Source organism: Microcaecilia unicolor, chromosome 4 (genome assembly GCF_901765095.1).
Source record: "Microcaecilia unicolor chromosome 4, aMicUni1.1, whole genome shotgun sequence".
Classification (NCBI taxonomy): domain Eukaryota; kingdom Metazoa; phylum Chordata; class Amphibia; order Gymnophiona; family Siphonopidae; genus Microcaecilia; species Microcaecilia unicolor.
The window spans coordinates 47,128,022-47,146,337 of NC_044034.1; the positions used below are offsets into that span (position 1 = coordinate 47,128,022).

Genomic DNA, 18,316 nt, shown 5'->3' on the forward strand with positions numbered 1-18,316 from the left:
ACCCCCCTCCAAAATCTAGTACTAGGCATGCCGAGAATACAAAACACTCAGGACCTATAGAGCAATTCTAGCATACCATAAGCAGTAATTTCTACAAGTCACACAAGGAAAAGGAAAGCATCTTAAACACTACAGTGAGCACTAGAACATCAATTCACTTACTGTAAAACGAAACCAGGCAGAATAACACAGATCGTCCCATCTTGCACAGTCAATGCCAACCGAAAGCCATGTCTTTTTCACAAACACAGATACACCTAATCCACTATAGAATAAGCAATAATAACCTTTCTATTTAGACAAAATTAAACTGAACCCCCAAGATGCCAGAACTCTGCATACAATGCAACACCACAGAAACAGAAAATGTCCCCTAGTACTGTGCAAAATATAAAGACAGCAGATGTAAATTTGAAAAAACTAACAAGTACCAATCACCACTTTACAAATTAACAAATAGAAATAAAACAAATATAGAAAATAAAATAATACCATTTTATTGGACTAATACATTTAGCTTTCAGAGGCCAAAACATCCTTCCTCAGGTCAATACAGTATAGTGCTGTTACAATATCCTATCCGGACCTGAGGAAGGGGGTTTTTGTTCTCCGAAAGTTAGCCAAATGTATTAAAATAGTCCAATAAAAAGATTACCTTGTTTACATGTTCTATTATAAACATTAACACAGCTACAATACTACTTTATCCTAAAGCAAAAAAAAATATATATATATATTTTATCTACAGTTTGTTGTCTCTGGTTTCTGCTTTCCTCATCTTCTTTTCACTGTCTTCCTTCCATCCAGCATCTGTCTTTGTTCTCTCTCTGCCATCCAGTGTCTGCCCTCTCTGCTGTCCCCTCCATCCAATGTCTGCCCTCTCTCCCTGCTCCTTCCATCTACATCTGCCCTCTATCTCTGCCCCTTCCATCCACCATCTGCCCCTGTCTGCCCTCTCTCTCTCCCCCTTCCATTCACTGTCTGCCCTTTCTATCCCTTCCATCCACTGTCTGCCCTTTCTCTCTGCCCCTTCAATCCATCATTTGCCCTCCCTCTCCCATCCATCCAGGGTCTGCCCTCCCTCTCCTCCCCCTTCCATCCAGGATCTGTCCCCTCTCTCTGCCCCTTTTTTCAGCCCCCAGTTCCAGCCCACTATCCCACCAGTCCCCAGTTTCAGCCCCAGTCCTTTTCTCCCACCAGTCCCGAGCTTTAGCCCCTAGCCACTTCTCCCTGTCCCCTTTTAGCCCCCAGTTTCAACCCAGCCCTTTCTCTCACCAGTCCTGAGCTTCAGCCCAGCCACTTCTCCCTGTCTCCTTTTCAGCCCCCAGTCCCCACAATTTCAGACCCTGCCGCCTTTCAGCCCCCAGTTCCCAGTACTAGCCCCCTTGTCCCACCTACCCTCCTTTCAGCCCCCTTCATCCACATGCCTTGCCCCCCTTTTCAGCCCGACCCATTCTCCCACCTGACCCAGGCATGCCCCATTTTCCATCATGACCCCTTCTCAGACCCCAGTTCTAGCCCCCTTATCCCATCTGAGAACCCCCACCCCACCCCACCCCAGTCCTTCTCCCATCTGAGAATCCCCAGAACACCCCTCTCCTCTCCTATCTGAGGACCCCCCTCACCACCCCAGTCCCCTTCTCCCATCTGGAAACCCTTCTCCCCATCTAAGAACCCCCACAACACCCCTCTCCCATCTGAGAACCCCCCTCCCCACCCCAGTCCCTTCTCCCATATAAAACCCCCTCCCCTCCCCATGTGAGAACCCCCCACAACACCCCTCTCCCATCTGAGAACCCCCTCCCCACCCCCCTTTTCCCCATATAAAAACCCCTTCCCCCCCATGTGAGAACCCCCACAACACCCCTCTCCCATCTGAGAACCCCCCCACCCCACCCCAGTCCCCTTCTCCATATGAAAACCCCCTCCCCTCCCCATCTGAGAACCCCCACAACACCCCTCTCCCATCTGAGAGCCCCCTCCCCCCCCCCAGTCCCCTTTTCCCATATGAAAACCCCCTCCCCCCCATGTGAGAACCCCCACAACACCCCTCTCCCATCTGAGAACCCCCTCCCCCCCCCAGTCCCCTTCTCCCATATGAAACCCCCCCCCCTCCCCATCTGAGAACCCCCACAACACCCCTCTCCCATCTGAGAGCCCCCTCCCCACTCCAGTCCCCTTCTCCCATATGAAAACCCCTCAACACCCCTCTCCCATCTGAGAACCCCCCTCCCCACTCAGTCCCCTTCTCCCATATGAAAACCCCCTCCCCTCCCCATGTGAGAAACCCCCACAACACCCCTCTCCCATCTGAAAACCCCCTCCCCACTCAGTCCCCTTTTCCGATATGAAAACCCCCTCCCCTCCCCATGTGAGAACTCCCACAATACCCCTCTCCCATCTGAGGAACCCACCCCACCCTGACCCGACCCGACTCTCCTGCTCCCCACCCTACCTTTAAAAAAAAATTTTGAAGCGTCGTTGCAGGCAGCGCCTCGCGTCTGCCCTGCTTGTAAAAGAAGTAAATCTCTTCGCTTCGTCGTCGTCGGGCCTCACTATGTCCCGCCCTCGCGGAAATTACCTCAGAGGAGGGCGGGACATAGTGAGGCCTGACGACGACAAAGCGAAGAGATTTACTTCTTTTACAACAAGCAGGGCAGACGCAAGGCGCTGCCTGCAACGACGCTTCAAAAAATTTTTTTTAAAGGTAAAGTGGGAGCAGCGGAAGCGAAGCGGATCACCCCCCCACCCACTGACACCCGGGGCGGACCGCCCCCACCGCCCCCCCCCCCTTGGTACGCCACTGATTCCAAGCATCAACCACCCTCTCCATGAAAAAGAATTTAGAGGCTTTTTGAATACCCTTAATGACTGAATACACCTATTTTATGAACAATTTATATTTTTAAATATTTTATTTTTTTCTGCAAGGTAAGGACATAAGCATTGCCATACAGAGTCAGACCGAAGGTCCATCAAGCCCAGTGTCCTGTTTCCAATAGTGGCCAATCTAGGTCACGAGTACTTGGCAAGATCCAAGAACAGTAAACAGATTTTGTCCTATGGATTTTTCCAAGTCCATCTTTAATAATGGTTTATGGACCTTTAGGAAATTATCCAAACCTTTTTTAAAACTTGCTAAGCTAACCGCTTTTACCACATTTTTTTGGCAACAAATTCAAGAGTTTAATTACACACTGAGTGAAAAAATAGTTCCTCCAATTTGTTTTAAATTTACTACTTAGTATTTTTGGAAAGAGTAAACAAGTGATTCATGTCAGGTAAAGAGAGGGCAAACTATGGGGTCCGTTTACTAAGATGCGCTAACCAATTTAGGGCTCTGTTTACTAAACTGTGCTAGCGTTTTTAGCGCGTGCACAAAATTAGCGCAAGCTGAGTAGGTGCCCATAGGAATATTGTGGCGCCTACACAGTTAGCGCGCGCTAATGGCTAGCATGGACTAAAAGCACTAACGTGCCTCTAGCACGGCTTAGTAAACAGGGTCCTTAGTGTATGCTAACAACTAGCATGTGCTAAAGGCCCATTATCGGTGCGTGGGTTTTGCCGTGTGCTGAGGCCCCCTTTTACCGCAACCCCACCACAAAAAAAAAAGGCCCAGGAAATGGTGTGCGGTGGGGACCGCAACTAACACCAGGCTCCCCAGAAGCTCAGCATTGTAAAAGGGCCCCTAAATGCTAAGAAGCCCATAGGTGTAAAATGGGCTTCTTAGTATTTAGAGCGCACTAAATCAGTTAGCGCACCTTAGAAAAAGGACTCCAATATGACAACATTCTCTGAAATCTGGTACACAAATAGAGACTGCATGCCCTATCCTTCAGGAAAATGTTCATGGTCAATGTAATTTAGAAGTATTTTAATACTAATTATGGTGGTGCCACTCTAACCTTACCTGCTTGTCATGTGCCATAAAATCATCCGCTTCCAGGGTTTTCTTGTTATACGACTGTCCTGATAAAACCACAAAACATTTACAGTTTCGTTGCAGTTCACAGGCCTGGCAGGATAATTTGATGGATATTGCTCACCAATGAGGACACGCGGGTAACATTCTACACGCTCCTGAAAGCAAAAAGAAATTAAATAAGGTGGCCAAGGAAATATATTTTTCATTGACTGGCTTATCCAGAGGACAACATGTTTTATATATATGGCTATTTTGGAATTGTCCATAAATCCCAATACACTTCTGGGAAAGATACCTTCTGTGGCCATCTGAATTTAAAATATTTTCATCAGTGAGCAATGTGCATTTGTTAGTATGCATTCAGTTCGCTAGTGCACCTTAAAAAAATGTAGGTCATTTTAGAATGCTTGAAAGGCTTTTATATCTAAAAAACCTTACACGTGCAAATAGAAATTTTAGGGCCCTTTTATTAAGCTGCGCTAAGAAATGAGCTTAGCATATCCTTATGTGGGACTTTCCCATGCGCTATGCCCATTTTTTAGCATGGTTGTCAAGAAGGGCTTTTTTTCCATTTATTAAATATATGGCTGTGCGACAAGTTCACTGAAAAAAACTTACCGACTGCTATTTAGGAGGTGCTAAGAGCTCCCACGTTATGGTCAAGCTAATCAGTTACTGTGGCAGTGATGTTAGCTCTCTGGCTGGTTAGTACATCCATGCCCATCCCCGCCCCTGACACACACCTCTCTCAAAAAATAATTACAGTGTACTTAGCGCATGAAGATAGCAAAGCTAATGCAGAATGCTTTAGCGCATCCCCCATTAGGCCATCTTTGCTACATTAGGCACACATTCAGGCTTATTTTCGAAGAGAAGGGCACCCATCTTTCGACACAAATCGGGAGATGGGCGTCCTTCTCCCAGGGTCGGCCAAATCGGCATAATTGAAAACCGATTTTGGGCGCCCTCAACTGCTTTCCGTCGCGGGGACGACCAAGGTTTCCGGGGGCGTGTCGGAAGCATAGCAAAGGCGGGACGGGGGCGTGCTTAACACATGGGCATCTTCGGCCGACTTTACTTGGTCCATTTTTTCTTGCGACCCAAGCCTCAAAAAGGTGCCTGAATGACCAGATAATCACGGAGGGAATCGGGGATGACCTTGTCTTACTCCCCCAGTGGTAACTAGCCCCCTCCCACCCAAAAAAAAAACTTGAAATATATTTTTTGACAGCCTCAAATGACATACCCAGCTCCCTGACAGCAGTATGCAAGTCCCTGGAGCAGTTTTAGTGGGTGCAGTGCACTTCAGACAGGCGGACCCAGGCCAATCTTCCCCTACCTGTTACAGTTGTGGTTGGTAATGTTGAGCCCTTCAAAACCCACCAGAAACCCACTGTACCCACATCTAGATGCCCCCTTCACCCCTTAGGGCTATGGCAGTGTTGCACAGTTGTGGGTAGTGGGTTTGGGGGGCTCAGCACCCAAGGTAAGGGAGCTATGCACCTGGGAGCAATTTCTGAAGTCCACTGCAGTGCCCCCTAGAATGCCAGTGCTGTCCTGGCATGTGAGGGGGACCAGTGCACTACGAAGCTGGCTCCTCCCACGGACCAAATGGCTTGGATTTGGTCATTTCTGAGATGGGTGTCCTCGGTTTCCATTATCGCTGAAAACCGTGGACGACCATCTCTAAGGTCGACCTAAATGTTAAGATTTGGGCGTCCCCGACCGTATTATCAAAACTAAAGATGGACGCCCATCTTGTTTTGATAATACGGGTTTCCCCGCCCCTTCCCGAGGACGTCCTGCGAGGACGCCCTCAGGAAAACTTGGTGTTCCACGTTCGATTATGCCCCTCATTAGCACCTAATGCAGCTTAGAAAGCTGCAGTATGCATATTTTGGAAGGGTAACATACATATAATTTCAAAAACATGAACATCAGCATTTATACCTACTTCTAGGCAGGTATGCCAGCTGTTTGGACTTGGGGGTATGCTTGGGGGTATGCACCAGGGACTGCGGGGGCAATTGTGCTTAACTTTTATTTTAACTCCACCCCTTAATTGGCTGATCCTTGACATCCAAATTTGTAAAATCTGGGACTTATAAGTGTAAAGGAAAAATTATGTCTTGCCTGATAATTTCTTTCCTTTGGCCACAGCAGACAAATCCAGAGACTTATGGATTATGACCACCTACCAGCAGCTGGAGATAGAGAGTACCAAACTAAACTCTGCCACATAGGATGGTATGCTCCTTGGCCAGTTAGTATTTCTCGTAACAAAGCAGAAGGAATAATAAGACAAACATGTCTCCCTCCTCACAGAAATGAGGCATAAACCTGTCAGCTAGCAGAACAGGCAACCACAACAAGAAATCTTAGCAGAGAAACAGACTGAACTGATAGTGTCAACCTCATGAAAGGGTGGGACTCTGGATTCGTCTGCTGTGACTAAATGAAAGAAAATTATCAGGTAAGACAGTTAAGGGACTGGAGGGTGAGTCTTTGGATTGCCATCAGAGCCCCAGTCCGAAGGCTAGGATGGCAGACGAGTCACTCCAGAAACTGATGGGAGGCTGGGCTGAAGTCCAGCAACAAAGTCAGCTTATAGTACAATCTTTGAGCTCCTTAGACTATTGTAACATCATTTATTTAGAAGCATCTAAACAAATTTTAAAAAGAAATTACAGACTGTTCAAAATGTGGCGTTGCGCCTCATTTATTCACTATCAAAATATGATTTGGTTTCTCAATACTATAGAAAATTGCATTGGCTTCCTGTACAGGCCAGATTAAGATTTAAATTTTACAGTTTCCTGTACAAGATTTTATACGATCTTGCTCCTTCATATCTTATGCATCATTTTGTTTTGCTACAGGAATCTAAGATTACTAGATAATTAGCTTTATTTGCTTATGTATCAATACAATATTTATGTTTAATCATTTTTATTGTAACATCATAAACACACAATGATGCAATGAAGATATCATCTATCCACCATGCTCCTATATTTGTCTATACATACTAAAATAAACGTTCACATTCAACTTTTATCTCCCCCCCAACTCCCTTTATCGTTCAGTGATTATATTATTGTTAGATATTCTCCCCCCAGCAGAATATGAGCATGGAAACATCTAGCAATCCCCCCCCCATCAACCATCCCCTTATTCAAATCATACCCTTATTATTACCCGCTTCACCCGCCTCCCTCCCCTTGATCCCCCCTCCCCCACCCTTCAATCCCAATCCCCATACCCCTGAACCACCTACAACCCTCCCACACAGGTATATTCTTATTCTTCACTCCTCTTCCTCAATACAATATTTAAAAAAAAAAGGACTAAACTTTTAGATACTCTCTTTTCCTATCAGGCAGCTTGCTTAGACAAATCTATCCAAAGCATATTATCTTCCATGATTAATTATAGACAGTTTCGGAAACACATAAAACCTACTTATTTAAGAAATTTATATTGAATCATATCTGTAATAGGTCTGCTTTGTATCAATCGTTTATGTATTTCCTGAAAATGACCAGTCTCTTTATTGTGATCAGCACTGAACCAGAAGGTATATAGTAGATTATAAATTTTACTAGCCATTGAGCCCGTTAAAACGGGCTGGTATTGGGGTTTTCGGAGGTCGACGCTGGCCCCCCCCCCGTGTGGTCACCACCGCTCCCCCCCTGCGAGGTCACTGCTACCGCCGCCAGCCCTCCACCCGGCCCAGGCCCCCTCTCCGCTACTGAACTTACATCCATTCGCCGGAACGCAGCAGGGCAGATCAGCTGAGCTGCGCCGGCCTTCCTTCTCTGCCTGTGTCCCGCCCTCGTGTGACGTAATGTCAGCAAGGGCGGGGCACAGGCAGGGAAGAAGGCGGACGGCAGCTCAGCTGATGTGCGCGCTGCGTTCCGGCGAATGGATGTAAGTAACCAGTAGTGGAGAGAGGGCCTGGGCCGGGTGGAGGGCTGGCGGCGGCGACAACGGGTGGGGGGGGTAGCGTAGCGGTGACCTCGGGCGGGTGGCGGGGTAGCGTCCTCGGCGGCTTTGCGCAGTTTCCCTCTCTGTCCCGCCCCCGTCATCACGTATTGACAAGGGGGCGGGACAGAGAGGGAAGTCTCTACTGCGCATTTGCGAGTGAGTCGTCACTCGCCGTTTATATGTTTGATTGTTATGTTATGTTACTGGAAACAAGGAGAACTTGGCTGGAAATTGAAAAGAAGTAGAGACAAGACGGACTTGGCTGGAACTGGAACAGGAATGAAGACAAGGCAGACTTCGCTGGAACAGGAGTTGAAGACCACGTGATCTTGGCTGGAACAGGAACTGGAGACAGGACAAACTGGCTGGAACTGGACCAGGAACTGAAGATGGACTTGGCTGGAACTGGACCTGGAGCTGAAGACAAGTTTCATGGAGGCCAGGCAATACATGGCAAGACAAGACTGGCAAACATTGCGAAGGCAATGAGGGATGGGCTAGCCATCTTACACAGTAGAAGTGCTGACCTTACCGGTATGCATTGGGTGCAGTCGGATCCTAGAAAAAGTGTGGGGACATGCACACATGTGACTAGGGGATCAGCGACCATGACAGCATGCCGTGACGTGAAGAACCCGAGTGCACACCAGGGCTTCCACAAGACGCGCGGCAAGGACGGCCCGACTAGATCCCGGCGTAGCCATGCGAACTGCCCACCGCCCCCACTGATGGGTAAATGAGGGGCTTGAGGAACAGTGCCAGCTGTGACAAAGACATCATTTTTCCATCCTTGTCATCAGCAGCATACGAATCCAGAGACTTGTGGGATGTAGCCAAGCAGTCCGTAAATAGGGTGAAACCAGACAAAGCCGCAGAAAGAACTGATGCCCCAATGGATGCCTTAGACCTAGCCAAAACATCAACCAGACAAGGTCTTAAAAAACTTGTGTCACAAGGACCACATAGAGGACCTTCATAGAAGAGAATGAAGAGGAGACGCGCCAGGGCATATGCCCAGACATCCATTGGTGGCCTGAAAGTACCAGAAAGGCACAGAGTGACCGTGATATAAAGCAGCAGATGGAAACTCCTAGGATGATTTTCCTCTCAAAGAATGGAGGAAACATAATCTGATTAATAGAAATGGAAATGTGAATACCACAAGAGGCAACAGTTGCTGGACCATGCTGAGAGTCACCCTTGACTCCGAAACATGAATAAGGGATCTGTACAGAACACTATCAGGATTTGGAACCAAGCAAAAATGGCTGAGCTGGCGTCATGCTGACCATGCAGAGACTGAGCCAGTTCGAGCTTGAAGACACACAGAAGAACACCGACGTAAGACAAGGAGGATCCTGTTGCACAATAGGGCTGAGGTCCAGTATATAGTGAGACTGCACCCTAGGCTCAGAGCCCTTATAGACATAGGATGAATTGCAAGAGGACATTAGCTAGTGGTATTTCGCACAGAAAGGGCTGAGTTGTGCATTACAGAACACTAGAGGAGCAGTCTCCAGCTAGAATAGATTCTCCAACAAAGTGGGAAAGTCACAGATGACAAGGACGAAACCAGTCTGACAGTCAGATATGGAACAGCGTTGAAGCTGTTGTGCACGTTCAGAAAAGGTGCAGTTCCACCTCCATGAATGGCACAGTGCTCCTCATCCAGAGATGCACATGTGCCCAGATCCAGGGACAGAGCTGCACCTCAGAGCCAGATAAGGAGCAGTGCTCCGTAATCAGCAATGGAACTGAACTACTCATCCAGAGACGGAGCTTTGAACAACTCCAAGGATAAAGCTATGAGGCATAACTAGAGGAAGAAGGTGATTCACTTCCTGTAATGAAATTGCACCTTGAACTCAAGGTGGAATTGGGCATACATGAAGAAGATGCTGTGTTCAAAAACCCAGAGGGAAGTTGTGTCCCATAATCAGAGAAGCCCAGAGGGAAGCTGTCTCCCATAGTCAGAGATGAAGCCAACTGTACTGAAGTGATATGGAAGAAGCAGAGATGAAGTCATGCTCCACACCCCGAGATAGTGCTATGATCCATATTTATTTTTGTTACATTTGTACCCCGCACTTTTTCCCACTCATGGCAGGCTCAATGCGGCAGGCAATGGAGGGTTAAGTGACTTGCCCAGAGTCACAAGGAGCTGCCTGTGCCGGGAATCAAACTCAGTTCCTCAGGACCAAAGTCCACCACCCTAACCACTAGGCCACTCCTGTTGATTATCCCCTCAGTGCTCTCCCCTCAGAAATGGAGCTGTGTTCCACATTCAGAGATGGAATTGTGCTCTGCAGTCAGAGATGGAGTCATGCTCTATGTTCAGAGATGATGCTGTGCCCCACATTCAAGATGGAGTTGTGCTCTATATTCAGAGACGGAGTCATGCTCTATGTTCAGAAATGGTTCTGTGCCCCATATTCAGAGATGGAGCTATGCTCTACCGTCCGAGATGGAGCTATGCTGTACTGTCTGAGGTGGACTATGCTCTACATTCAGAGATGGTGCTGTGCTCTATGTGCAGAAAGGGAGCTGTGCACTAAATTCAGAGATAGAGAGAGCTTCGATAGCCATACAGAGATGATATAGAGACATTCAGAAATGGAGATGAGATCTACATGCAGAGATGGAGCGCTGACTTTCATTCATTGATGGAGCTGTGTTTAACATGCAGATGATGGAGTCATGCTCATCAGGCAAAAATGGATCCGCACCTAACTGGCATATATAGAGCTGAGCTCAACTGTCATAGAGCTGCGCTCACCAGGCATAGAAGACTCAGCATATAAAGATGAAGCAGCACTCAATGGGAAGCGATGGAGATGTGCTCAACAGGCAGTGGTGGAGCCATGATCAACAAGAAGCAATGGAGCTGAGCCCAACAGGCAGAGATGGAGCTGCGCCCAGTCATCAGAAATGGAACTATCCCCCACAAGAAGCGGCAGCCATCAGGCACAGGTGGTCATGTTCAGAGTCAGGACTAGGGCTGTGTTCCACACAGAAAAATGGAGGGGTTTGCGCCTCATTCATGGAGCCGTTCCAATCAACAGAGAGGAAACTGGGAACAGCATCCCAAGATGGACCCGAACTGAGACTAGGACCAACGAAGAAGAGAGAAAGGGGTCCAATACACCACCAGGGATTTTTTAGAGGTTTGGCGGGTTGGAGATCCACCGGACCTCCAGCCCCCGTATCAATGTTCCAAGAGGGGGGGTGTGGTCCCGGAGGACTGGAGAAGGGCAGATGTGGTCCCTCTGCACAAGAGCGGAAGTAAGGAGGCGGTTGGGAATTACAGACCTGTGAGTAAACTAATAGAAATGCTTTTAAAGCGGAGGATGAGATTTCTCAAATCGAATGGACTGCAGGACCCAAGGCAGCATGGCTTCACTAGAGGCAGGTTGTGTCAGACAAATCTGAATGAGTTCTTTGACTGGGTGACCAAACAGTTGGACGTAGGAGGGGGTGCTAGATGTGGTGTTCTTGGATTTTAGCAAAGCCTTTGACACGGTCCCGCACAGGTGACTGATAAATAAACTGAGTGCCCTTGGTATGGGACCTAAAGTGACTGACTGGGTTAAAAACTGGTTAAGTAGAAGGAAACAGAGAATAGTGGTAAATGAAGCTTTCTCTGAGGAAAGATCTGTTATCAGTGGTGTACCGCAGGGTTCACTCCTTGGGCCGGCTCTTTTTAACATCTTCGTGACTGATATTGCTGAAGGTCTGTCTGGTAAGGTTTGTCTGTTTGCAATGATACCAAACTCTGTAATAGGGAGGACACCCCAGAGGGTATGGACGGTATGAAGAAGGATCTAGTGAAGCTTGAAGAATGGTCTGATAACTGGCAACTAAGTTTTAATGCTAAGAAATGCAGGGTCATGCACAAAGGAACGGTACAGTATAGGGGGTGAAGTGCTTCTGTGTATGAAAGAAGAGTGGGACGGGGGTGATTGTGTCTGATGCTCTTAAGGTGGCCATACAGGTAGGAAAGGCGATGGTCAAAGCCAGAAAGGTGCATTCGGGGAGGGATGACCAGCAGGAAAAAAGAGGTGATAGTACCTTTGTATAAGTCTCTGGTGAGGCCCCATTTAGAATACTGCGAGACTGCACCTACGAAAAGATATAAACAGGATGGAGTCAGTCCAGAGGGCAGCTACAAAATTAGTATGCGTTCTCTGTCATAAAATACATAGAGACAGGTTGAGGAACCTCAACATGTATACGCTGGAAGAGAGGCGAGAGAGAGGGGATATGTTTGTTTAAATACCTCAGTGGCATCAATATACAGTACGCAAGTCTTTTTCAAATGAAGGAAAACTCTGGAATGAGGGGGCATACAATGAAGTTAAGAGGAAATAGACTTAGGAGCAATCTAAGAAAATACTTTTACCAAAAGGGTGGGGGATGCGTGGAATGGCCTCCCGGTGGTGGTCGTGGAGATGAGAACTTTGTCAGAATTTAAAAAAGCTTGGGACAGGCATCTGGGATCCCTTAGGAAAGGGTTAGTGGTTACTGAAGATAGGCAGACTGGATGGACCATTTGGCCCTTATCTGCCATCATGTTCTATGTTTCTATGCTAGACACGATAATGTGGCCACCAGGTGTAGCCAGAACCATGGTCTACAGCCAAATACCGAGCAATGCAGCATATGGAAAGGGGAAAACATGCTGTACAGACAGTGATGGAGCCATGCTCCACATGTACCAACAGAAGCTCAACAGCCATGAAAGAGCCAAATTCAGCCAATGCCTATAGCCATGAGCAGCCATAGCCATGCACTGAGCTGAAGCTGTCACTGTGAGGCAAAAAGCTGACAATGGCCACAGGAACTGCTGGAGTTCAACACCCTGGAGTTGCTAACAGCAAAGGACTGCCTGTAGAAGCAAAAACACACAACCATCCTACCTGCCCAGTGAAGAGAGGGCACTCGAGACAGCAAGAACCTGACAGTATGTAACGAGACCAGGAAGCCTGCGTAGTCACCAACAGGAGGGTCCTGGAACAGCGGCCATGAAGAGGCCGGTGAAGGCCCCACAAATGTGTCTTCCACCGATCAGCAGCAAAAAAACCCAGAAGGCTCGTCACCTGCCAGGCACCCAGGGGACATCCCACCCGAAACCTGCACCAAACCACAAGGCTATAGCAGCCCAAAGGCCAATAGTGCAAGTGCTACATAATCCGAAGGGCGATCGCATGCCAGAATGGTCCCAAGGTGGTTAAAGGTGTAGAGAGTTGGAAACACCACTAGATGCTCATGCGGACACAGCCACCAGCTGCCCCTGCATCAGAGAGGAGAAAAAACGGCCATGCCTCAGGAAAGCCAAACAAACAATCCAAGTGGCATAGAGCTGCAGCTACCAAACAAGGAACCCCACAATCCAGTACCTGGAGTAAACACAGCAGAGGGCAGCAAACGCCCTGTAAATGTAGGCACAAGCTAAAACAGCCGGGAAAGCGTAGGCCAGGCAACTGTGAGGAGACATTGCCCTGTAGCTCGAGGTGAGAAGGAAATACACATCCCCCAGGAAAGAAGACAGCCCACGCCAGCATAGCTAAGGCCTCCAGAAAGAGAAGTGAGCTGCAGACTGAAAACTCTGCCAGGAGGAATAGCCTGGAGAAGGCCGCTGAAGAGAAGGCTGCAAAAGCAGCTGAGAAGCCCAGAAGTGACCTGGAAGTAGCAAGGCCCAAGTTTTTTCTGTGCAGGAATTTGCCATGTGAGAACGAGCCAAAACCTGAAACCACAAAGGCAGACAACAAACCTTCGCCAATCAAGGGAATCGGCGCCGTTTGCACCACAACAGCCCGAAAGATGCGAAGACAGAAAAGGTGAAAGCGCAATCCATTACTGGAGCCTGTGACCAAAATGTCTGCTACTGACTGGAGAGGGGACTGTAAAAAAAGCATGCCAAAATTGCTCCTGCACTGGCCCAACGTACTGTCCTGAAAACACAGGCAAACCCTACACAGCTGCTCAAATGAAAATATTGTACCGCCATAGCTGCACTAACCTGAAACAGCACAAAACCCGACAGGAGGAAAGAAGAAAGTTCATACTCATAATTTTGCTGGCCTTACCAGTACCCACAGTCCTTTTGACTCCGATCAGGTGGCTGAATCTAGACAGTTGCAGGAGCGCAGAGAAAACCCTCTTTCTCCAGAATGCCACATAAGCGGAAACCTGCTCTCTTCCAACATTATTTTTTTCTCAGGACGAGGAGGAGGAGGAGGAGAAGGAGGAGGAGGAAAAGGAAGTGGCGGGGGGAGGGGGGGGAAGGAGGGGAGGACCTGGCACCACCAGGTCAGGCACCTCTTACTGACCTAGACACCCCCAAGCTCAATTGAACCAGAGAAACTGGAACAGGAGCCACAAGAAGCAGAAGAAAGAACCAGGAGCTGTGCAGTGGAGTAGCTACAGGGGGCCACGGAGGTCTGAGCCTCTCCAAATTTGCTCTGGGACCTAAATTTGCTCACAGTCCAGCGTGCTAGTTTAAAGAAACTGAAGCGTGTGCGCATGTTTAATTTCATTAAAAACGAGCACGCCGGATGTGAGGGGAAGAGACAGCAGGGAGGCAATGCGGCGGTGGCGCCGGCGACCAGTGCTGGATGAGGGCTTCAGCTGGCGGGGGTGGGGACCCCCCACCAGCCAAAGTATAGGCGGTGGCGGTGCTTTCAGCTGTGGGGGTTGGGGGGAACAGTGGTGGAGCGGCAGACCAAAATGCGTCCCCCCCCGCTTTGGGCTCTGGCCCCCCTTCCCCACCTTGAGGTCTGGCTACGTCCCTGAGCTTGTGAGACCATCCACTGCCTGTTGGAGATAGAGAATACTGATTGACAAAGGCGCATACATCCTATGTGGCAGTTTGGTAATCTCTATCTCCACTCTGCTGGTAATGGTCTAACCCACAAGTCTCTGGATTTATCTGCTGCGGATGACAATGAATGCCAGTACTTATATAGGTAAAAACCTGAGAAATGCTGCTCTTTTTTTTTTAGATCTTTGTAAATTGGCTGTTCCTGCTGGATGTGCTGCACAATACCCTTGTACATCCTTATACAAATTTACAAAAGCTCCACGTCAGTGGCCTCTTGCAAAATACCTAGAAAATTTCTGAACGTCTTGACTTGGATATCCTTTTTCTGACTTAGATGTTCTATGTGCAATGGGGCTTTCAGTGCAATCAAAATCAGTTTAATGCCCATTACCCACAGAACTGATGTGTATAAAGATGATTTGTGCCTGTTAAAATAGTTGATTAAATTAATATTTATTTATTTATAGTATTTATATCCCACAGTATTCCCACCCACAGGCAGGCTCAATGTGGCATACAGCAGTTTAAAAAATGTACAATAATACAACAAGCATATAGGCAATGTCAGAAAGGGAAAGAGAACTAACTGAGGAGGGTAAGGGAAAAGAGTAAGGCTGGGATGGGATGCCAGGTGGGTTCGTAGTGTAAGCTCTGCCAAAAAGAAAGGTCTTGAGATGCTTCTTGAAGGTCGGGTGATCAGGGGTGAGTTTGACTAATTGAGGCAGCCCATTCCACAGCTGGTAGATGGTCATATGTGAAAAGAACCAAAACTATCGAAAAATTGAAACAAAGGCCAAAGGAACCGAAAACAACTGAATCCAGTCCGCACACTCTGTAAATTCTGACTCTCTATTTACACTAAACAACCATACATTTTATTTTTGAAACTTTATTTTGCTGTTTTTATGTTGTAAATCGCCTTGATGCTTATCGTGAGATGCAGCCTATCAAGTATAACCAATCAATCAATCAATCCCTTTCAACAATACAAACCTTTGTGCGAAGTCCCCAAATGATGTAGTGTTTGATGAGCTTTCTTTTGGGATGGAAGAGATCTTAGAGAAGTGAGAGAAGGGTGGCAGATAACAACACTGGGTCTATCCAGAACACCTAATGGCTCTATCTGCCACATTTTGCACACCATGCTCAATCTCTGCTTATGCTAGGCTTTCCCATTTTTAGGTGTTCTATGAGTTGACCCAATACTCCAATGAATTCTGATACCATTTCTGTCCCCAATATCTCCATTGGGAGGCTATTTCATGAACCTATAACCCCTTCCTGATGAACACTTCTATATATTACTTCAAGCCTCTCTCTTACAGCTTTATCTCACGAGCCCTTTGTTTCTAGAACTGGGCTGCATCTGTGGGCATGTGTGAGAAGCCGGTGTAGGTGTGTTCAGTTGTGTAAAATAATAAATATATATGTCCACTATTAATAATAGAACAAATTACATCACAAAAAGAAGAGTCAGAAATAAAGATTAGCAGAAAAAAATATCCGGTAAATGCCTTTTTATTGAATTAACAATACCATAGGCGCCCGGTATAAGAGGCTTGGGAGGCTAAGGCTCCCCAGGCAGCGGCAGCGGCAGCAGTGTCATTCTCCGACGCGACACCATCTTTCTTTATCTTTTCCGCTCTTAGACCCACCCGTCCTCTCTCTCTCTTTGCAGTGCTCTGAGTGCTGCCGGTCGGCTCATCATCACCTGAGCGCCATGCCCAGTTCTGGCGCACCGCGTCCCTCCTCTTCTTGCCTAGAGATTAATGACGCAGCAGGGATCCCAGATGGGGACAGTCAGAGCTCGCGCGGTGAAGGGGCGATCGATAGATGCTGGATCGGCGGAGCCTACTAACGGCTGACGATGGTGTGACTGTGTGGGATATTCATGATGACATGCTTCTTTTCGCCTCAGGCTCAGCCAGGTCAGCCTTCCTATGAGAGCGATGCGACTTCCTGTTCCGCACGGGAGGGGCCGTCACTGTCTACTGGGATCTCAGCAGAAGCATCTGCTGCCTTTATAAATACTTCGCTCCCTTTTGACCTAGCCAGGTCAGTATTGGAAATGCAAGTCACTTTTGCCTGCTAGTAATTCAGACTAAGACCATCTGACTTTCCTTCAAGTCCTATGTGAGGGAAGGAGGAATGGAATCCTGAGGGTAGAACAAAATTATGGAGAGAAATGGGAAGGGAAGGCTCAACCACGCTCAAGGCTGGTTAACAGTGGTTGTCTGAGGTGTTCCCCACTTCCTTCCCAGGACCCAGACCATAATAAGGAAATTGTGGCACGCAGCGCATGTTGGATTTCCAGGAGAGGTAGCTCAGGTAGGTGCTGACTGAAGGTTTAAGTCAAAATAAAAAAATAAATATTTTGTTTCATGCAGATCTCTTTTGTTTAAACATAACTAAATGGGCTATAAGCCCCTAATGCTTTGGTTTCCTAATATTTTGTTGTTTCTCTATCTGGTCGTTAATAAAAGGAGCTCATTGTGAATTTCCAGTTTCTTCCCCACTAAAAAAGTGGCTGTACATGAGAATTGTGATATGATCCCATGTTTCATATTGTTGACGGTCTGAGATGTGTCCGCTTGGGTGGTATATGGTGTATTAGGGTCTTGCCCAGTGTAATATTTATGGTACAGTAAGGTTCTGAGTGTGTTTTTGCACAAGTTTGTGTATAGTGTTTTGCAGTGGAGAGATTGTGTGTTGGCCTTACTGAGGTGCCACCAAAACATCAGAAAGGGTGTACAGCCTAAATCATGACACACTACCTCTTGAAGGTTCTACATATGGTCGTTAATAAAAGGAGCTCATTGTGAACACTATCCACCCTAAAAGGGTGTTTTGTGGCTCTACATGAGAATTGTGATATTATGATCCCTTGTTTCATATTGTTGACGGTCTGCATTTTCCGTATGGTGGTATATTGGTGTATTAGGACTGCCCAGTGTAATATTTATGGCACCGTAAGGTTCTGATTGTGTTTTTACACAAAGTTGTGCATAGTGTTTTGCAGTTGAGCGATTGTGGTTAGTATATGCTTTGAGCAACCACTTTATTCTTTGACATATGATACATATCTAATATCTAAATTTAATAAAAGGTATTAATTGTGATTATTTATTTTACTTATTTTTTTTCTGTGTTGTCATACAATTATGGATGTAAGCCCTCCCCATAGCCCCACCCCTAACCCCACCCCTTTAGCCTCCCCCAACAGTTGGGCCACCAACCGCCTATGAACAATAAATTTCTTGACTAGCTTTTGAGAGCTAATACCCCCATTCCTCAAGTCAGAAAAGAAAGGATCATCATAATACCTTATATCTCTCTTTCCAGCGGCTCCTGCCCATCAAATTCTCAAGGCGAGGCTGTATAAAACGATCATCCAAATAGTGGAGAGCTGTTATCATTTCTTGTGCATACTTCTTTCGTCTTCTTCCATCTGTTCAAACAAAGAGAAACAGCAAGTTCTTTGTTTACAATATTAACAACTGTGCCACTCAGAAGGTCCCTGACTCGATCCCTGAATTATCTTTCACATTATGGGCTGACTGAGCCTGAGGATGATACAGACACAG

General features: G+C 47.2%; 1 protein-coding gene across 1 annotated transcript in view; it reads right to left on the reverse strand.

Annotated features, from left to right (window-relative positions):
• The window catches only part of CCDC82 (coiled-coil domain containing 82), an 86,356-nt gene that overhangs the window by 20,578 nt on the left and 47,462 nt on the right, over positions 1-18,316 (reverse strand). Inside the window, 3 exon segments of the mRNA XM_030199355.1 lie at positions 3,911-4,026; positions 4,029-4,080; positions 18,056-18,180. Coding sequence (XP_030055215.1) covers positions 3,911-4,026; positions 4,029-4,080; positions 18,056-18,180 — 293 coding nt within the window.